Source organism: Rhinolophus sinicus, linkage group LG04, assembly GCF_036562045.2.
Source record: "Rhinolophus sinicus isolate RSC01 linkage group LG04, ASM3656204v1, whole genome shotgun sequence".
NCBI classification, from domain to species: Eukaryota; Metazoa; Chordata; class Mammalia; order Chiroptera; family Rhinolophidae; genus Rhinolophus; species Rhinolophus sinicus.
The window spans coordinates 186747489-186768919 of record NC_133754.1 but is presented as its reverse complement, the minus strand read 5'-3'; the positions used below and the strand labels follow the sequence as shown (position 1 = coordinate 186768919).

The window sequence follows — 21431 nt, the reverse complement described above, 5'->3', positions numbered from 1 at the left end:
AAAAAAATCCAGCATCATCCAGGAAGCTTCGTTCGGCTCAGCCTCCAACTCAGCTTAGAGAAATGAGCCAAAGTCCAGGCGCAGACTGGGGGCTGCAGGGAGGACCTCTGGTCCCTGACGCCTGGTGAGGGAACCAGTAGGGAGCTTGAGATGACCAACCACATGCAGGTGGCACCAGCTCAAACCACGAATGTATGTGTGTGTAAACATTTTTTTTTTTTTTGTCTGTGAAACGATCCTGGATTTTTTTTTAATTTATTGGGGTGACAATCGTTAGTAAAATTACATAGATTTCAGGTGTACAATTCTGTATTACATCATCTATAAATCCCACTGTGTGTTCACCACTCAGAGTCAGTTCTCCTTGCATCACCATATATTTGATCCCTATCTTTTTAAAGATACTAAGACAACTGGGAAAATCTAGACACCAAATATTTGATTAAAGAATATTTTAGGTGTGAATGTGGTATTGTGGTGACTCTGCTTTTGGAGAATTTTCCTTTGGATACTGTGTCGTCACTGCTTAAATAACAAAATGCCTGGGATTTATACACAAATAACGGGAGGGGCACACAAACCAAGATGTGTTGTTTTTTGAATTCGGATGACTTTTGTTCACAATTATCCATAATAGTTTTGTTTTTAATGAATATACTAGAAGATATTCCCCAAGATGTGAGTGGTCGTGGGAATCTAGGTGAGTTACTGTCTTTGCCTATTTGCTTTACATCGTCAATAATTAGCACAGATACCTAACTTTCATGGTAAGAAAGGCTATTTTGAAAAAAACCACGAACTTTCCACCAGAGTGCACTGGCCTAGAGCAGGGAAAGGGCCATGTCTGCTGCCCCCCGGCCCCCCCAGATAACAGCCACACGGTAAGGTAAAAAATTCTTCCGGGACAAAATTACAAGACATGAAAATCTTTATTTCCAAAAGAGAAAGTATTTTTACATAAATCTACAACAGAGAATTCCAATGTAGAAAAAATACACTATATTCAAGGACACGGTGTCTGCACGCACCACCACCACCCCTTCCAGGGACAAAATGACACCAGGACCAACAAAGCTGAAGGGACCTCGTCGTGTCTTAGGAAGAGCCACTGGAACTGACACACAGAACTGCAGCATTTTCTATCAAAACACGCTGCAAACACGGGTCCCAGCCTGAGAACTGAACCCATTTTATTGCAGCAGCTCATTCCTAGAACAGGTAACCCACTGGTCCACCAACTTCCAAGGAGAGGACGCGGAACTGTAGGAAGCTTATTTCCAGATGCCTCTAGAACTGTCATGCTACCCCATGTGACAGCAGCCACCAGAGGGCTCCCAGGAAAACCAGGGGCAGCCCCAACTTCCTCCACGGCCCATCCCACTAAAGGTCTTGTGGCTTCTCATCACTTCACACCGTCCAGAACCCCAGACCCGGGGACTCTAGACCTTAGGAAAGCAGAGCGGGCTGGAAGGCAGACTGCTGACGTCGGCCATCCGTACCCCAGCCCCAGGCGGGAACACACCTCCCGGGCCTCCCCGAGGTGCGGCAGACAGCCTCCACCACAAAGGTCCCGACACCGGCAGAAGGGGCTCGAACCCCTGGGTGGGCCTTGCTGCACTGCACACAGGGGTCCCCAAGGGCCCCCATGGACTGGCAGCAGCTGCAAACAGCTCTGCAGTCCTACCACCCCCACCGAGGCCTGCCTGCTGGGGAGGGCCAGGCGGCTGGATGACACCCACCGCCCTTTGAAGAGCCAGCTCCCAGGCCCGCCAGGGACGCCACGAAACTTGCGGGCCTCAGGCTGCCAACGGGAGTGGGCACCAGCCTGAGCCCATCAGACCAGAGTCTCATCCTAGAACTGAGGCACCTCATATGCCCCCGTCTCCCGAGACAGCCATCTGCAACGGTCAACAGGGCGTCTCACGGCCGCCGGCTGCTTTGCAACTAAGCACGTCCTCCAGCCCCACGTTTACCCGGTTAAGCTGCGGGAAGTCTAGTCCTCTGCGGCCCCTGGCTTCCGGAGGACAAGGAAAGAACGCATGCATCGTCGGGGGCATTAGGCCTCAAAAAAAGTCCTTTGAACCTCCTGCCAACTCGGAGGCTTTTCATACAGAAGCCAGTGGAGACAAGCTTCGCGTGATTGCGGCTGCTGCAACCGTGCACAAAATCCTACCTTTTCTTACAGCCTGTGGCTGCTGGTGGCGTGAACACCAGGGACACAAACAGGAGACTAGTGAGTGCCACCACCATGCCGTCAGCACAGGGGCTATGAGTTCCCAACATACAAAAGGTTTTGTACACGGAAATAACCTCACAGTGGTCTGTTTTCCAGAAAGACTTTAAAATACACTGGGAACTACTACAGGCAGGAACCGATGACAGTGACAACAGTGTCGCTAGAGCATCTACTGGACACACAAGAGGGAACCCACCCTGCGGAGGCCGGGCTGGGAGAGGCCGTGGTGGTGACTGGTCACAGCGCTTGCACTGGGTAAGAAAACATCAAGAACAGTACAGAACACTTACTGGAAAAAAACACAACGCATGTAATTTGAACTTCACCCTTTTGTAATAAAAAATTAAACTTTTGTTGACTGTTTGAACATAATACAGACTAAGAACTCTTCCCCAGACAGTATGAGAGGAATTGGCAAGAAATGTCACCTTCTAGAACTTTCTGGTGGTAACACTTCCCCTTCAGAGGCGGCCCCCCAGTCCCCGGGCCTGGGCAACCGCTGAGACACCTCGCTCCTTGCCAATCGGGCCCGCTTCCCGCCAGCCCCTCCCGTGGCACCCGAGGGCCTAGCAGTCACTCTTCCAGAGCTTAATCGTTTTGTCATTTTCCAGTGCGGCCGAGGCGATGATGTTCTCTGTTGGGTGGCATGCCGTCGAGATCACAACATCTGCAAACAGGGACAGTCAAGAGCGGTGTCCTGCTTGGTGCGGGGAGCTCCTCCCACTCCCAGCCTGGCCCACCCAGCCGCTGACCGCCGCCTCGCGCAACCTTCTCCTGCACCGAGCTTTCAGGGCGCTACCGAAGCGACAAGCACTGCGCTGCCCGCCCGTCCGGCACACGGAGCCCGGGGCCACGGAGCAGGACAGTGGGCTGACAGGATGGTGAGCCCCGGCCTGGAAAGCTGCGTGAAGCAGAAGCCTCTGAGCGCCAGTCCGTCTGCAAGGGGATGACGTCAGCATGCCCTCGAGCTGGCCCCAGGGCAGACCTGCGCTGTGCCGTGCACACACACACACACACCTGGCGGCTGTCACAGGCGGTCTCACTGCGCCCACAACACGCACTTTCCCCTGGACCCAGAGCCCATGTTCCCACTGCCTCCCATCACAGCTGGAACCAAGGCGCTTGAGGGGACCACTATCTCCGTGAGTCAAGGCCATCCCCCAGGTGGGGGCATCACCTGTCATGAGCGGGCACCTGGGGTCGGCCCGCTTAACGTACTTATAGCTTTCACATAAACTGAACCCCTGAATTTGACCTGTTGCCCACATGGCTCCCACAAGCACTGAGCGTTGCCCAGGCTGCCTGCAAAGAGCAGTGAGCCCTGTGGGGAGAGCAGGCCAACCGCGCAGACCGAGCGTCAGTGCCCCGTCCGGGGTGAGCCTTTTGGGGGGGGGTTGCTCTTTTAGGGGAGACTGTTTGACTTACCACTTTCTACTGACTGCAGAAGAGAGTGCCGGAGGGAAGGGGAACAGGTGGGGGTGGGGAGGAGGAAAACACCCGGGTGCTGAGGAACCAGGGAAGGGGCAGCCCCTCAGCTGCCTGGCAGACCGGTCAGAGCCCCTACAGTGGCCAGAGGACGTCCCCAGTCCTTGCACCAGTCTGGACCTAAGCAGCCACAGAACCCGTGTGGACGTCTGGCTGGGCAGCCTGGCAGACGGACGGAAGAGGAAGGTAAAGCCGAGACCAGCCCGGCCAGCTGGGAGCTCGGACAAAGCCCAGGCCACCAGAGGGCCAAGGGGCAAGAGGTGGACTCGGACGCCCCCACACTGAGACGCTGCCTCGCCTGTGCTGCTCCAGCAACCGCCACTGCACATAAGCCCGACTCCAGCTCACCTGTGTGACCCTGCAATTTCTGCACAATCTCCTTTGTCTGAAGGTTCCAGATGTACACAAGGTTATCTTCTGAACCAGACACGATCCACTGGGCAGGGCAGCAACAAAAAGGGAGGGCGACATGAGAAACCCAGGTCAGAGTTCACTTGTGTGGACCGGACGGGTTCACTTTCCAACCCCCCAACTCACACCCTCCCTTCCGGGGGCTGCTGTGCTGGAATCTAAACGCTGGGCTTCGTCCCTGTCCAGGACAGCCTACGTCACCTCCCCGAGTCCAGACAGCCCTGCCCGCTCCCACCCACCACTGAGAACCATGCCATGCGCCAGACTTCTGGGATAGAAAATGTTCTCAATGACCACTTTCTAAGTTTTTGTGTCACTTATAGTTCAGCTGAATGTCACGTCTACTCTAGTCATACTCCACCTGGACCCAGCGACTGAGACGCTGTAGTGAAGACCCACTCAGGGCTGGACGGCCTGTTAGGACCACTCCAGTCGGGAGCCTAAACTAGCCGTCCCCCCGGGACAAGGCTGTGGCCATGCCCCTGACTTAAAGGGACACACCAGCTGATCAGTTACCACAGCCCCTCGCCACCACCTCCGTGAATGGAATGGGCGGGGCCAGAAGCAGGTGTGAAAAGACACCCCACAGCTGAGTGACAGTCACCACTGCTTTACGTCATGCGACTTCATTTTGGTTAAAAAACTAACTCCTACTGTTCTGTGGGCACGGAAAGCGTCTCTAAGAGTTCCAACCTGTAGCGGGGTCACCTCTCAGCGGGACAATCTGGAAAGGACGCTGGAGAAAACTCACCTTCCCACCAGTAACAGAGAAATTCGCAAATATGCAGTATTTCTCGTTCTTGTGACCGGTATATGTCTTCAGGCACTGAAAAGGCAAAGGCAACAGTCTGTTCATAGTCATGATTTCCCCACGTTCCAGATAATTCCCCGATTCTGAGAGCAGGCACTTTACGGCTGACTACACTTAGTTCGGAAAAGCACTCTAAACACCTACAGTACAAACCCAATGTGCTCAGAGCTTTGACTTGTAGACTGGCAGGCTGCAAACCCCGCATTTTTAAGAAATGGGCATGAAACCAACGCAATGGAGCTGGCTTTCTGAGCCCCTCTGCTTCAGCTCCTGGCTCAGCTCTGCCACCAACCGAAGCCACAGCCTGGAATACTGCACAACCCCAACTCAAGCGGGCCGTCTCCCAGCTGCTCACCTTCCCCTTGCTGTAGTCCCAGAGTTTCAGCGTGCTGGAAGGCAGAGAAAGGGGGTGAGTCAACCACACATTTCCGGGGTCTCTCTGAGGCCTGTCTGCTGTCTCTGTGCCCCTCTGCTGCTCGTATGTCTGGAGCAAAGCCGGTGGTGGGGCACCCCCTCACCCTGTCCAAGTGTGGGTACCCAGGGGGCAGGGCACGGTGTCCACTGATCTAAGGACATCCCAGTACAGTGCAAGAATCCCAAATACTTGTGGTTCAAAGACAGACGTTTTTAATAGACATAAGAAAAAATGCTCAACATCACTAATCATCAGAGATATGCAAATAAAAACCACAATGAGATATCACCTCACCCCAGTCAGAATGGCTATCATCAACAAGACAAATAGTAACAAGTGTTGGAGAGGCTGTGGAGAAAAAGGAACCCTCATACACTGTTGGTGGAATGCAGACGGGTGCAGCCGTCATGGAAGGCACTGTGGAGGTTCCTCAAAAAATTACGAATAGAATTGATCATATGACCCAGCAATACCTCTCCTATCTACCCAAAAAATCTGAAAACATTTATACAGAAAGACATGTGTGCTCCAATGTTCACTGCAGCTTTGTTTACGGTGGCCAAGACATGGAAACAACCAAAATGTCCTTCGATAGATGAATGGATAAAGAAGTTGTGGTATATATACACAATGGAATACTATTCGGCGGTAAGAAAAGATGATATAGAAACATTTGTGACAACATGGATGGATCTTGAGAGTATAATGCTAAGCGAAATAAGTCAGACAGAAAAAGCAGAGAACCATGTGATTTCACTGCTATGTGGTATATAAACCAAAAACAACAAAAGAACAAGACAAACAAAGATAGACGTTTTTAAAGGAAGCTGCTGGGAGCTCCCTAAATCACTATGTGGTCACCACATTCCCGTGCAAAAGGGATGTGGGGTTGCTGGTTCCAGCACCCCCCAGAACAGAGGTCAGCAGTAGCACTCCTTCCGACCTCGGCAGGAACCCAGCCCTCCCACATGGGGGGCGCAGAGCTGGGAGGGAGCACAGCCCCAAGTGTACACAGGGAGGCGGAGCCTAAAGGACCTCCCACGGCAGAGGCAGAAGGCCGACAGTCCGACTGATGGGGAAATCTTCCACGTGTGTGGGGGCAAGCCAAGGTGCTGGGGCAGAACCCAAAGGCATGGCCCCCCTGCAGAGAAAGGGCCGGGGGAGGCTGCCCTGGCCACACCATCACCACAGAGATTCGCCTTCTGGCAGACAGCCACCCACCCCTCACCCCCTCTCCCCCTCCACCAGCATCCCGGAAGCTGGAGCCCAGCAGGAGGGTCTGGGTCCATACTGGGCTCAGGAAGTTTAATACTGGTAGGAAGAGGGTTCCCGGGCAGGTGGAGAGGCACAAGCGCTTACTTGTCCAAGGTCGCAGCCAGGATGTACTTGCCATTCGGAGAGAACTTCACAAAGGACACGGGAGGGTTGTCATCATCTGTAGGGAAACAGACAGGCTGAGGCCAGGCTGCTGAGGCCACAGCACGGAGCGGGCAAGGAGGATGCCCGCATCACAGCACAGAGCCATCCCAGTGAGGCCACTGCCACCGGTGCCAGCACCACCACCCTGGTCAGAGTCCCCGAGGAGCCGGCTACACCTCCCTTCACCCCCCCTCGTGCAGTCGTGCGCCGTGTCAATGCTCCTCCAGCCTGCGGGCCCATCACGGGCCCCGTGACCGTGACAAAGGCTCGAGCAGCACAGGGCCTGCAGCAACTCCGTCAGGCTGCCAGGCTGCCAGGCTTTGGGACGGCAGGGACCACACAAGGACTCAGGACGAGCTTCCTCACGTGCAACAGTGTGCAAACCCCCAGCTCGGCTGAGCGATTACGGGGAATAAGGAAGTGACAGTGGATAAGCTCACATCTTCCTGTTACTCAGTTACAGCAAGATTTGTAAGTTCCCTCCAGAAACCACCCTCACGATATACCCACATCCTCGCTTCTGACCCCGGGTGGCCCTGGAAATCCAGGTCAGGGCCTCCGTGGGGCTCAGCCGTGAACCCTCTCACAGCTGACAAGGGGCCGGTACTCCGGCACCCCAGCTACGTGCCGCTCCTCTAAGCCTCACGTAGGGAGGAGCGTTTCCCTGGCCTGAGTGAGAAGATTGGGGGCGGGCACCCTGGTGTGGGAGCAGGGGTGGCTGGTGTCCCGAGCACCGGGGGAGAGCGTCATTACCACCTCGGAGGACCCGGGCCCGGCCACTGCGCACCGGGTGCCTCTGCTGCCGCCCGGTCCCAGACACTGAAAAGGACATGAGAAGGCGTGAGGCCACTCACAGCCCCTCGGGTCCCAGGACTCCACGGGAAGGCAGCGCGTAACTCAGACGAGGTGAGGGGTGCCGACAGTGCGAACCCCAGCCCTGTGGTTAGCAAAGTGTCATGGGACCTGTTGGCTCAAGTCCAGAAAGTTCTAACTCCCTAGACCTGAAATCAGAACCAGGCAGGGAAATGGCGGCCGTGCGCCCCTGCCTCCCTGGGGCTCTTGCTGCTAGCCTTGGGCTACGTAATTAAGCTCCCCGGGCCTCGGTTTCCAGCCCAGCTGAGGGGTGGCCGCGAAGATTAAATGTGTTAACACGACGGTGCCAAGCACAGAGCGGGCACTTCACCCAGCAGAGGTGGCGGCACCAGGCCTCTGGGGAAAACACGCTGTGACACACACTGCAATGTTGCTGTGGGAAATAAGGCTGCACGTCCCAAGGGTGGCCCGTAAAGCAAGAAAACCACCAAGGCCGCTGTGAGGGCCGAACTGAGTCCTCTCAAAACCCTCATCCTGAAGCCCTAACCTCAGCACCTCCGACGTGGTTCTACCTGGAGACAGCCTCTAACGGGCTGCCTGAGCCCAAAGGAGGCCCTTCCGGGGGGCCTTGGTCCAAGCTGACGGGTGTCTGGAAGTCGAGGAGATCGGGACACCCAGGGCACACTCACAGAGGAGCCACCGTGCGAGCACACACCGAGAAGGCTGAGGACAGGCCTGCCGAGACCAGAACTGGGGAGGATAGTCTGTCGCTGCAGCCCCCAGCCTGGGGTTCTGTTGTGGTGGCCCCAGCAGACTCACGGCCACGTGTAGGAAGGACGCTCAGGGGTGGCGCCCCCTTGGGTAGGCCATGTCCCTCCCTACACGTGGGACTAACTACAGCCCAGGAGGCTACAGCCTGCCTCGCTCTGCCCTAAGCCCAGAGCTGCGAAGGTTTCCAGGCTGACTCGGGTGACCAGCCCTCCAGCGGGAACCCTGCCCTGGTCAGAGCCTTCCCAGGACCCATCCCGCCTGCCCACACACCCCTGCCCAGGCCAGGCTGTCTTCCCACTCCATTACGTCACACCCCTGCCAGAGCCACCCTCCCTCGTCCCCAAGGAGCCCCTCCAACGCCACCTGCAGAGACCATAGTGCCTTCCTCCAGGCTCCTTCCCGCCCACCCGTGCACCCTTGGCAGGTGGGGCCAATCACACCTGCTCCAGAAATGATCTGAGAAGACAGCCCCCGAGGCCGAGGCCAGGGAGGGAGACCGAGGGTCCCAGGCACCGGCCGAGTCGGTAGGGCTCAGAGGTCCTTCCAAGGACACTGCAGGGCACAGCCCCAGTTCGTCAGGAAGGAGCTGATGGGCGACAGAACAGCCCGAGGGAGCAGATCCAGGACAGAAGAGAGGGAGGCTTCCAGAAAACCACAGAAGAGCGAGGGTGGGGGGCCGTGCAGGAGAGCACCCCAGCGGGGTCACCTGGAGGAAAGACCCCTCAAGGCGGGAGGCAGAAGCCCAGTTCTCACCGATCAGCGTCTTCAAGCACTGGCCCGACGCGGTGTCCCAGATCCGACTGCAAAGCAAAGACAAAACACTGTTCAAAAGCGTGTTTACTACGCACAGGTTATGCGTTCACAGTTCTTAATCAGATACAAGTTTTACAACCAACACATTCCCGCCTTCATTTCTTCACATATGCTTCACTCGTTCACTCGTTCACTGAACAATCTTATGTTCTAGGGACATCGGACGCCGTGTGCGCTTGCTTCTCTTCCAAAGGCGCACGTCCACAGCAGGAGAAAGCACCACGGAGAATGGCCAGCCCCTCCACCGTCCTCGGCCCCGGGGAGGCGCTGGCAGCCCTGCCTGGTTCCTTGCAGGTCTCCAGGTGCACGTACACCCTGAGCACGTAGCCACTCGGGAGTTCGTTTTATATAAAAACAGATGCTCACATGCAATTTCCTGGACAGCCCTAAGTGTCGCTGTTCCCGGCGTGGATGTCACATTGGTCATTTCGGAGCTTCCGAGACTTTTCTCCAGAAATAACATTTTTGGAAGCACACACCACCGTGTATCAGAGTCTGCACTTGTGGGGCATGGATCCCAGGCGGCGGCCTGGGCATGGGGTCGAAGGGCGCCTCCCCAGGATGGAGGCCCCTTTTTATGCGCTAGTGTGGGGTCGGCGCCTCGTCCTGGGTCCTCGGCTCTACGCTGTGTCTCTTTGGTGTCACCCTTTTCTCCACGTGGGTCCTGCTCTTTCTTGTTAAGACATATTCCCAAGTATCCTAATGTTTCTGTCACTATCACATACAGAACTGTTTTGTCACCCACTTACTGGTAACTCCTGGCAGAGAGAAAAACTATCGGTTTCCAAGCATTTCCCTGGCCAAAGGCTGGGTGGCACTTTGTAGCCGGCAGGACCCTGGGGCCAGACATGTGCGCTGGACCCTGGCTGTCACTTACCCACGGGGAGGAACCAGGCAAGTGCTGACGCCTGCCTCAGTTTCCCAACTGAAAGGCGGGATGGTGAAAACCAAGTGGCCCCATCACAGCGCTGGTATGGGGGCTAAACGAGCTGGTGTTTGTCAAGGGCCGTATCGGCAGTTTTTAAGTAAAAAACATACAAATACGTCATCTGCTGCTGAGAGCTCAATCTCCACCCAGCTTTCATACAATTACTTTTATTTTCTTACCACATTAACTAGAAACTCAAATACCACTGAATGACGGGGGAAATGGCATGACTCTTTTGCTCCTGATGTTAGTAAAATGGATTTAGCGTGTCACTACTTATCATACAAGCTATTAAAAGTTTCTGGTAAACAGACGACAATACTGGCCTATGTTACTGTTTTTATGAGGAAGGGCTGCCGGCTCTTACCAGCTGCCTACCTGACTTCTACTGGTAATAAGTTACATGGCTGTCTGCCTTGCTTTACTGGCACGATGAATTAGATTACGGGTTTCCTGATGTTTACTACTATTTTCACAATCTGGTCATTACCCAGCAAACCCACCGGTCGTGCAATACTACTTTTAATGCACTGCCGGGCTCTCACTTTGCTAACAGTTTCTCTGGAATCCCGACACTGACATTCTACACGAGCGAAGGGTCTGCGGCGGTTTTCGTTTTGGACCAGGAACCAAGTGTGGGGAGGAGGCTGTGCTAGATCCATAGAGTAGTAGGGGGCGCCCCAGCCTTTTCTGTGGTCAGAAGTTTCAACAGGCATACAAGTTTCTGTTGTTTAAGTGAAGTCCAGTATAAAATCACAGGGCCCGATGTCACTTTTAGCCCTTCAATGCCCTTTTCCAGCCCCCTCACTGGTGACGGGTCCCTCCAGCCCCCCTTCCTCAGTCCACTGAGGAAACAGCAAGTCCCGCGAAGGCCCAGCGCTGCTGAGATGTGGAGCCTCCTCCCTGTGGGTGGGCCACCCACACCCTCATTTCACCTTGCCTATCCCTGCCTTTTCCTTGTTTGGGCTTATAAAGGTTAACTATTTACTGGCCTCATTCAAGAACACGGTTTTTCAAATTGTTTTATTATTTTCCCCCTTTCTCCATCTTTTAACTTCCTAATTTTCCTCCTCCCACTTTCTTGGTATGCTTTTCATTTTTCTTGTGTCTTCAGAAAGCTTTGAGAACCAGTCTACAAGCAATTCCGACTGCTCCCTGCTTTTAAGAAAATCCTCATTTTTCTGCCTGCAGTACCCAACTTCCTCCCCGCGAGCACACACAGCCCGTGCTATGGTCCAGGTCTGCTAAGTCCTAGGTCCCCTTCTGTCACCGTCTAAAAGCCACGTGTCAGGTTTGCAATCTGGTATTTCCAGTTTTCACTTTGGGCTGCTGCGCAGCTCAGCGCAAAGGTTTCGAATTCTCAGTCATTTTCATCAAGGCCGCCTGGTTCGTGACGTGTCTCTCTTTCCCTGCTTAATGCTCCATCTTTAAATCCCACTTATGTTAAATAACATTACTCTTCGCTTTCGATCTGTCCAACACCATCTGCCCATCCTGTGTGTCAAACCCGTAGTGCCCACTTGGTTTTAGGTACCTTTCCCGAAGATAACACAGGAGTCAGAGGCCTTTTAACCCAAGCCGGAGGGCCTCTGCGGAGGGTATTCAGCCAATTCAGCAGCGCCAGGCACACCTGATACATTTCGTCTCCTTTCCTCCCAGGTGTTGTCACATGTATTATTTACGTTACTCTATTTTCTTTTTATGTTACTTTTGCTAAGTGTGGGCACATTTCTAGTCACACTGTCTTTCTGCCTTATAACTGGGAAGTTCCACTGGGGTCATCAATTCAGCCAGTGGCTGCCACCGTGCTGTCCCCTCCCAGTGAGTCACGATGCCATCCCTCCAAACCCAATACAACGAACGCTTCACCCGCACATACCCCTATCACCGATTTCGCTTATAAAGGTTAACTATTTGGGCTTATAAAGGTTAACTAATCTAAAACATATACTTCTGCATCTGCCCTCACTTCTCGTAAACATGAACACTGGCATGACAAACGCCGAGCCCTACAAGCATGACTCGCTGAGACTAAGCTGGATATGGTGCTTGTCACCACCCTAGCGCTTCCTCAGTGGGACACCAGGCTGGTCCACTGACTGCTCAGCTGTCAGCACGTTCCCCTCTGTGCACCAAGGCCGGGAACCTGTGAAGAGCACACTTGGGTGTGTGCACATGGAGACCGGTCCAGCCCAGAAGCACCTCGCAGGGCCTCTGCGGGGGAGGACACCCCCGACCACGCCACCCCCACCCCACTGTCGACCTCAGCAGTATTTTCACCACCCGAGGCTGTACTGTGTGTCTGTCTGTCCTGCCACACCTTGTTTCCCCCCGCTGCTGTACATCCAGAGGCCCAACCAGCCAGGAGGCCTTTACCACACGCTGGCTGACTGAGGAAGTGTCTGCACTTACCAGAGCCCATCGTAGCTACTCGAGACTATCAGGGATCCATCCCGGTTAAAATGCACCTGACGGGAAGGAGTGGGAGAAAAAAGAAACTTACTTTTCGACCACTGACACATTGCTTCTTACCCGCGCGGCCCTCCCACTCGTGAACGCTCACTACAAACGCATGCACCTGCTACGCACGGATGCACCATCATTTGCTTTAAATTCTACTGATTTCCTGAAGACTCAGAGACACGCAAGCAGCAAGGATAAAATGATCGCTTTTACCCAGTGTCTCACGCAAGTTTGTTTTACGATGGATGACTGAACCATAAAAAGAAAACCAACCCTGAAACACATCTTGACAAGGTAAATCACTTACTACGAAATGTACTGTTGGAAACAAACAAACACAACCAACCATCCAAGACCCACTCGTCTGCCAGATAGAGGCTGAGCCTGTGTGGACCTGCAGTGGTGAAGGTGCCAGAACCCAAAGTGGCTAAACATGACTTCCCCTCACCTTACTTTACAGAGGCAACAACACTCAGGAGAGAAAACCCACTTACTCAGTTAAGTACCCACGAACGGACTCACTGCCTTCTCACTCAGGGGTCCTGCTCAGACAGTGCCGAGAACCAGGAGTCCCGCACACCTAACGCTGGGAACGCCCCAGCGGCTCAAGCTGCCCCGATTCGCAGAGGGGACAGAAACGAGATCCAGGTTGCTCCAAACCTTGTCCGCAGGCACGGTGACCCTCAATTTGCTGCTGGTCCCAGAGGCTGACTTACGATATTCCCACACCATTTATTTGACCTGAAGGCCTAATTCTGCCCATGACAAGGGAAGGCAGGACACACCTTCTGGTAAAGAAATTCCAACCTGAGAAGTCCCTTTCTTCTGATTTATCTTTGGGCTTTTCTTTTCTCCTTTTTCCCAAATGAATCTTAGTGGGAATAAATGTATCACCCAAGGCAAATGGAGGTGTCAGAGAGGCAATTCAGCCCATATGGCACCTTCCAGAAGGTAGTCAACAAATATAAATGCTATGGAGAAATAAAAGGTGACAAGACACAACCTAATGGGGACACCAAGTCTCAACTCAGATGAACAGACACTTGGAGCTCCCTACGGAGGGGACACCTGGAGACAACGACTCATGCAGAGCACCGAGGCAGGAAACAGAGGGCGAAGCCAAGGAGAAAACAGGCCACCTGGCTGTGGCAAGGGGGCAGGGGTGCAGGACGAGATGCACAGGAGGGGGACTTCGTGGAAGCTGAGACAGGCGTCCAGGCAGGAGAGGACAGTGGCCAGAAAAAGTGGGGGAGGCACTGAGGTGGGGGGAGCCAGCAGAATACCAGCATCCTGGAGGCCTCCAGCTGCAAGACGTGTCCCATAAAAAGCTCAGCGTGTATACTCGGACACGCCTATCCCGTGTGTAACGTCTGCCCCGCAGAGATCGTCACACACGCACACCAAGCTTCAAAGGAATGTGTGCCCTGCACGCCCTCTGGGAAAAGCGAGAGTTACAAACAAGCCTTCCTGGGGTGACTGGCACAGTCTCCGCTACCCACAGGGCGCGTAGTGCCAGAGGTCGGGGGCCGCAGGACATGCGGGGACACGGGGATGCCCCAGGCACCTTCCTGAGGCAGAGGAACACTCACAGAGCAGCAGCTGTGGAGCAGAAACACTGCTCTTTAGATACAGGAGGCACACTGGGAAAGACATTTAAAAACCAAAGCGCCCAGGGGGCAGACCAGCTGCGGGCAGCTGACCCTGGAGGCTGGGAGGGCAGCAGACTCATCTTCCACTCGCTGCACTGCCTTTTTTAAAATCAGCTCATGTTACTTTTGTAAGAAACAGAGGCTTTCAAAATCCGACCACTGTTTAAGATCAGACCCAACCTCACCATCCCTGACCACTGTGACACAAACAAGACGCTTTCAACACATTTCCTGGTCCCCTCGCGTGTGTTCACCTGTGTGCCAGCCAGTTCTACTAGGACTGTGATGCACACTGGAGGGCAGAGGGCGCAGGCACAGGGTCAGGCCGGGCGCTGGGCACCCTCTCCACAGCAAGCCGCCTTCCTCCCACGCCAGGCACTGGCGGTGGCGCTGGGTCAGCGAGGGCCATGCCCTGGGCCTGGCCTCCCTGCCGGCTCCTCCGTAGCAGCACACGCCACACGTCCTGGACGGATCAGGGCCCACTATGGCCTTCCAAGGCTGAAAAGCACTCACCCACACGACTTTAGAAAGGGAGAGGCACCACCTGCTCAGCGACAACACTGTTTACACGTGAGTCCTCCTGCCTTTCAACAGGCAGACTTGGCTACGAAGCCACCTCAGCCTCTTTCCTAACACAGGAACACTTCGGCCAGTTTTCAAAGGGAGTGATTTAGGACACTGTGTGTGGTTTGACTCTTGCACACTCATTTGTACCCTGGTGGCATCTGCAACTCGGCAGGACACGGAACCCGTGCAGCACGCTCAAGGGGCCGGCCTGCCAAGCGTCCTCCCCCGTGACGGGGTTACCCCGCCAGCCTCCCCTCGAAACTCGCATTCACTCCTAGCCACACTCCCCAACGTGTGGCCCCTTCTTCCAGGCCTGGCAGCCCCCCATCCTGTAAGGTTTGGTTCGGGGGTGCCCCCTGCCGCAGCCTGTGCTTCCACGGGGCACAGGACTGTGGGCTCTGTCTGGGGCGCCCCACAACCCATCTCTGACCGTCACTCTGTACCGCTGGGACAACATCAAGAACTGGATGCTTCCGGGCCCGAGGGACTTACGGCTGAGACTGGATCCGAATGTGCGGGCAACGTCTTGAGGCACTTCCCCGTCTTCACGTCCCATATCCTCACGCTCTCATCAAACTGAAGACAGAGAGAGATTGAAGCGATTCCACAGGCAGCGGAGGAGCCGACAGACCCTCTGGAAGCGCGACCAGCCAGCACCACCCATCATGCCCCGTGAGCCGCAGAGAACGACGCAAAGCTCACCGACACGCCCCAGGTCCTGCTACAAAGTGCGACGCGACGCGACGGCCACTCCCAGCCCTCCCACCAGGAGAGACCAGCGCACTTACGGAGCCTGAGACGATGAGGTTGGACTGGGGGTTGAAGTTACAGCAAAAGACGTAATTACTATGTCCCTTCAGGGTTTTTAGACACTTTCCCTAAAATGAAATATTGTCAGACTGTTATTCCCAGCAACTAATACTGGTGTCAGGTTGACCCATCAACACCTGACCTACAGCAGCTGCAGAGCACACCTGCCGACAACGCCGTCCAAGGCCTGGCTGTCCCCGAACCCGCCCAGCCTCTCCCACAGCGCCCCTTCCCCACCCCACACACTTCACCGGAGGGCGAGCAAGAGTTCGGCTTACCGAGCTCACGTCCCATATCTTTAGGGTTTTATCGTCTGAAGCAGAAACAAGGAGGTTGGAATCCGATGACCAGGCCACATCTGATATTCCCTGGGGAGAAAAACACAGGGTCACCATCTTGATGGGACGAAATACGATTAACCAACAAAGGTCAAACCCCCAACATCCAACTAAAGACACATAAGCACGGTCATCCCACTCTCGAAACCTCTCGCTAGAGCGGGCCATAGAGGAAACACCACGCGGGCCTTGAGGAAAAAAGCATGTCCTCTGCGGCTCTGCCAGGCCTCGCAAGGGACGTCAAAGGCATTTGCTTAAAAAACAGGCAAACACGGTAATGACTAAAAAAAATTCAGGGGGGCACTTAACATCTTAACCTAACAAGCCCTAAAGAGGGGCCCGATCCACTTGCTCGCTGCAGCTACACTGCCCAGCAGTCAGCAGCATATGGCACCCAAACCTACCAGCTTGTGACCCGATATAGTTTTCTCAAATTTTCCATCATAGGCACCCCAAATTTTAATGAGTTTATCTGCAGCTGAAAGAAAGAAGTAAAAAACAACTGAGGTTGTCCAACCATCCACAGTCCAAAATCTGGGCTATCCCACGAGCCCCTGGGAAAGCGTGAATTGCTCAGGAACCCTGAACATGTGCCACCCACAGGAACGGCCCGTCCTTGGGCATCCCTCCCCGTCCTGACCCCTGCCACTTCAGAGTGGCAATGGGCCTGATTTTACAGTCCGACACGGAAGCTAACAGACACACGCTGGCTGCACCCACCCAGCAATCCCCCCCCATCCCTGGGTGTCTCGCCTGCAGCTCAGACAGCCTCTACCACAGCTATGGTCCCACTGATACCTACACGAACTTGCCAGCCACTCCCCATTCGGGCTGAATTTCACAGAGGACACAGCTTTCGTGTGGCCGGCCAGGGTAAATTTCAGAGCATAGTTCGGCTTGACAGGTGTAGGCTGTTGAAGAGACGGTACTAATCAGCAGAAGTAACCCCCCCACACCCGCCCAATTCAACTGACTCCCAGTCCGACTTTGATTCCCGAAGCTTCATCTCAAGCTCAGACCCACCCAGGGAGTTCCAAATTCACCTGCCTACTAGAACTCTGTCTGGATGTCACCTTTCAAATTGCACATGCCTAAATCTGAGCTCATTCTTTGCCCTCAAAAACCCTGCTTGTCCTGCAGCCCCCCCCCCACTCAGTGGCGGGGCTCCACCATCCTAATCCCCACCCCACTGCAATGGGAAGCACCATGACACCTGTGACAGCCCTGGGTCAGCACCCACAAACCCGAAGGCTTGTCCCTTGGTGAGAGGTTTTGTTTGCTGCCCACTCTCTACGGGAGGGTCTGCAGACAGGCCTGGGCATCAGAAGTGTGGGCCAGGGTGGGGGTGCTTCATAACGCCTGTTGTCTGGGTCCTGCAGTGACTCTTACAAGCAGGACGAAGGAGCTACATGGTGGCTAAAGCCCCTGCCCAGGGGACAGGTCTGGGAAACCCCGACACAGCACACACTAAGCACTGGTTTGGTACGTGGTCATCGAATCAAAACTGGCGCTGCTTAACTGAGGCGGGAGAAGAGACTTAGGGGCTTGAAACGATACTCCCAAGAACCTCCCAGCCTATGTGCCCTCTGCAGTTCCCCGGGAGCCCTCAGGGACGCGCCTTGCTCTGCGTGGCCGACGAGGAAGGGGTGGGCTGTGCTCTGGCAGCCTCCGTCTCCGGCTTCTTCTCCTCTGTTGCCATGGCTTTCAGGCCCACCGGGCAGGGAACCGTGGACAGGGAGGTTGACTGCTCCAAACAGAAGACTCACAGTGCGAAGAGCTGTCTGCTAATCGAAACCTACAGTGGGGGAATCTAGGCCAATAAGAACACCATAGTTTGAAAGTTAATTTCCAGGAAAAAGGAAAGAAAACACTGGACCACCTTCCTGAGCCCTGTAGCAGGGACACGGCTCCAAACTGAGGAGCCCAACTATTAACCTAACTCCCTGTTAATGCTTTTCACGTGCTAAGACCCCCTGCTCTGGCCCCTTTTGTAACATAATCAAAGGCCCCACCTCCAAGGATGCTTCCTATTCTGCTACCCACAGGTCTGCAGGAATGAGCACCGTTCAAGCAAACAAAATGCAATTTTCTTCAAAGAGCCCTTGATTCATTAAAAACACCCACCAAAGGCTTCTTGTCAGGAAACTAACATGCCAAATTACAGGAGAGTGAGTTTGGAACTTATCCAAATCCTCAAATGCATCTCAAGTGCTGCAATGGTGCTCAGAGCCACGTCAAGCGCGAGCTCCCCCAGCAGTCCACACCGCTGGGGGCCTCCCTGTTGCCATGTGCAGGCTGCAGACACTTCGCTCTCTGTCCCCGTGAGGCAACTACGAGACTCGGCCGGAGAGCCCAAACCAGAGCCAGGCCTGCCTGCTGAGGCCTGAAGTATGCACAGATACTGTGCAAGCAAGACACGCTGCAGAGGAGGGGAAAGACGGCAGCTCAATTAGGGTTCACCACTGACAGTGGCAACTACCCAAAAGCTGTGCGTAAGCAACTGTTTCCTCTCACAGGAACAGGTTCCATTCTGTAGATACACCTCACAGCACACTAGGTGATTCTGCAAGTAGGGAAAGTATTATTTAAAAGGAGAGCCACCAAGACGTTCTTGCAAATATCACTAGCCATCCAGCTCCTGGAGCTCGCACCACCTTTAATAAGTTTATACTTGTGAATTTTCACTTGGAGCTTCAAACAGAAAGCTTGCACAAACCCCTCCTCACACCAAGGTGAAATGGAAGCCATACAAAAAAAGAGCAGGCCTGAAGTCTTCATCCAAGAGGGGAGGGAGACAAATAACAATGTAACACAGCTGTGCGAAGCCCACGTGCAAACATGGCTGTTTACCTGCAGCAAGAGGGAGCTCATTGCACCCAAAGCCCGCTGCACCCAAAGCCCGCTGCACCCAAAGCCCGCTGCACCCAAAGCCGCTGCACCCAAAGCCAGGTACTTGAGTGGAGAGGGGAGGGGCAGGTTGGGTAAACATGCCGGGGGGCAAAGTGCTGGCACACAGCTGATGCTCAGTAAATGCCAGCTGCATGGTGGTTATCCTCAGCCCCAGTGCTGCCCTCCTAAGTTAGCTGGACAAGGGCAGCGAAGGGAAGGGCTAAGGAAGCGAGCTGGAAGTCTGTTTCACAGAACCCGGCATTGAGGGAGCCAGACCAGGCGAGGGCTGAGAAAGGTGGCCCGTGGGGTGCCCGGAGAAGCACCAGTGGGAACAGAAGAGGCTTCGTTTAGGGTGCAAGGGCAGGTCAGGAGGCGCAGAGCAGCATCTTTTTAAAAACTGAGACCCACCAGGAGGCGGGGCAGACCTGGCTATCCTCAGGTGAGGACCAGGGAATACAAGCAGGTGGTCTTCAAAGGTGCCCAACCCCCCCACCCCTTGGGCTAGCAAAACATTAACAGGCAAAAATCAGCTGGACTCCTAAGAATAGATTTCTTGTCTCAATGCCCCCAGATTCTACCTAAGGGGGAGGGGGAAGCTCGGCCTTTTCCATGAACATTCAGGTGACTCTGGGCATCAGTTGTTTTGAGGCGACTGGGAAGCTGGCTAGGGACCAGCTCCTTGGGAAGGAGGGTCTGAGGTGAACGGGAACAACCTGGAGTCCCCTCCAGGGCACACTGCCTGCCCCCTCCCAGGACGCACAGGCTTTTCACCCAGGTGAACCTAACCACCCAGGGCCGGGCCCCCAATCCTTGGCGGGCTCTCCTGCCTGCCTGTAAAAAGCAGCTTCCTGGGCTCCCCTCCGGAGACTGGGCCCTCAGATGTGGGGAAACAAGAGGTAAGTTGGTGACAAGAAGGTGGCCAGCCCCAGCTGGGGCCTCGGACACACGCTTCCATTCTAGCTCGCCTACCCTTCTACGGAGCCGGGCCACCTGCGAGGCAGCGTCCAGCGCCACACCTGCCAAAGGGCTGGTAAATGGACACGAGGAGGAAACAGCGTGGCTCGCAGCCTCTTGTCACATCACCCGAAACGGCTCCAGCGGACCGAGGCCAGAGCAGTCTCTCCCGTCCTGACAGCGGACCCGCACCCTCGGGACCCCATCCTGGGCCCCTGGGCTCTCGGGAGGGACAAGGCCTGGCTGCCTCGGCTAAAGGCGAGAGCAGGACGGGGCAGGTAGGGCCGTTTCTGCAGCGGAGCCTGCGCGCCCCGTCCAGGCACCGCTGGCTCGGGTGGGTCTGGGCTCGTTGTTTGGAGAAGCCGTGGAGACGAGGGGAGCTGCAGGCTGGCTGCGGGGAGAAATCGCAGTCCCCCGGCTGGTGGCTTGTCATTAGACCAGAAGGACCGGCCGCGTGGATGAGCGCCGGGACCCCGGGAACCGTTGGGGATCCGTCTGGAGAAGCAGAACGGGACCTCCGCGGGCGGGGCTCCGGGAAGGGGAGGGGGCCGTGCCGGCGGGGCCGGCGCTGGGCGGGGAAGCGGGACTCAGGGCAGATGCCCGGAAAGCGAGGCGGCGTGGGCCCGTGCGGCGTCTGCACCGAGTGGCCCGACAGGCCGGGACCCCGGGCCGAGGCCGAGCCGCCGGAACACGTGCGGCGGCGGCGGTTTGGGGCGCAGCGGCGTCGGCCCCCCACCCTATGCGCGTGTCCGCAGGACGGGCAGGCCCCGCTTACCTGACGGGCCGCAGCGGGCGGGAGCCGGCGCTCCGGGAGTCGCATCAGCCGCCGCCTGGGCGGGAGCCAGGCCGAGCTCGACGAGGCGGCACTGGGCCGGCAGTGCGCGTGCGCGTGCGCGTGCGCGACGGACCGGAGCGGCATTGGGGCGGGGCAAGTGCACAAAGCCGGCCTTTCGGAGCGGCGCTACGGGGAGCGGCGAGGGGCAGACTGCCTCGGGCAGGTCCAACGCCTTAAAGGGACAGCGTGATGCGCGTGCTTCCTGCTTAAAAGCGTTAACCCCAAAGGTGGCCGGTGCAGGCCGTTCTTCTCCTGCACTTTCTAAACACTGAAGTGTAAAGACACTACAGAAAAGTGCTAGTGTGTCCCTCGAATGCTCACATCCTGAGCTCGCCCTGTAGCGACGCTCCCAAGGAGGAGCAGATCTCCCCTCCGGGAACCGAGGGCCAGCGAGGGCCCTAATGCTTCTTCTGGGATCGCGTCCGTCCTGTTGACGGGAGCCGCAGCGTTCAGAGTCCGGCCCTGCCCTGGCCTTCCTCTCCGCGGAGTGTCTCCATTAATGGTCTGGACACCTCGGTACACAGGGACCCTTACCTTCCCACTTTGGTGTGAGGACCCAGAGCTCCAAACGGTTCCGAATGCCCGCACTCCGCCCACCAGCTCTTCCGCAGGGCAGGCGGCCTGGTTGGCGGTCTTCCTGCCTCCCCAGCAGCGAGCCCGCCGGCGCACCTGCTTCCCTCGTGAGGCCCCCAGCCGGGAGAGCCAATACGAACAGTCACTGCGTGCAGGCTGCACTGCTGCCTGCAAGGTGATGTCACAGACAGGTATCATCACCTCCAGGTACAAATGTGGAAGGGGCGGCCCAGGCAGGAAGGCTCGAGGGC

At 55.8% G+C, this 21431-nt stretch overlaps 1 protein-coding gene across 2 annotated transcripts; it reads right to left on the bottom strand.

Moving 5' to 3' along the window:
• Positions 1-910: 910 nt before the first annotated feature.
• On the bottom strand, positions 911-21357 carry WDR5 (WD repeat domain 5). 2 transcript variants are annotated; one of them, XM_019718312.2, is made up of 14 exons: positions 21142-21357; positions 17548-17739; positions 16732-16840; positions 16334-16407; positions 15870-15959; positions 15570-15659; positions 15274-15357; positions 12515-12570; positions 9115-9161; positions 6718-6793; positions 5299-5332; positions 4884-4958; positions 4070-4157; positions 911-2903 (listed from the first exon to the last, which is right to left on the bottom strand). In XM_019718312.2, exons 2-14 carry the CDS (start codon positions 17626-17628, stop codon positions 2803-2805), a joined length of 1005 nt encoding a protein of 334 aa, XP_019573871.1. In that variant the 5' UTR covers positions 17629-17739; positions 21142-21357; the 3' UTR covers positions 911-2802. The 2 variants fall into 2 exon arrangements, with proteins under 2 accessions (XP_019573871.1, XP_019573870.1); XM_019718311.2 differs by lacking the exon at positions 21142-21357 and adding an exon at positions 20548-20853.
• Positions 21358-21431: the final 74 nt, after the last annotated feature.

Coding starts and splice junctions, on each gene's coding strand:
- WDR5 (XM_019718312.2), bottom strand. CDS start 17,628: ATGGCAACAGAGGAGAAGAAGCCGGAGACGGAGGCTGCCAGAGCACAG. Junction 15,358..15,569: donor ACCTCATCGTCTCAGGCTCC/GTAAGTGCGCTG, acceptor CTCTGTCTTCAG/TTTGATGAGAGCGTGAGGAT. Junction 5,333..6,717: donor CTGGCTGCGACCTTGGACAA/GTAAGCGCTTGT, acceptor TCTGCCTTCCAG/CACGCTGAAACTCTGGGACT.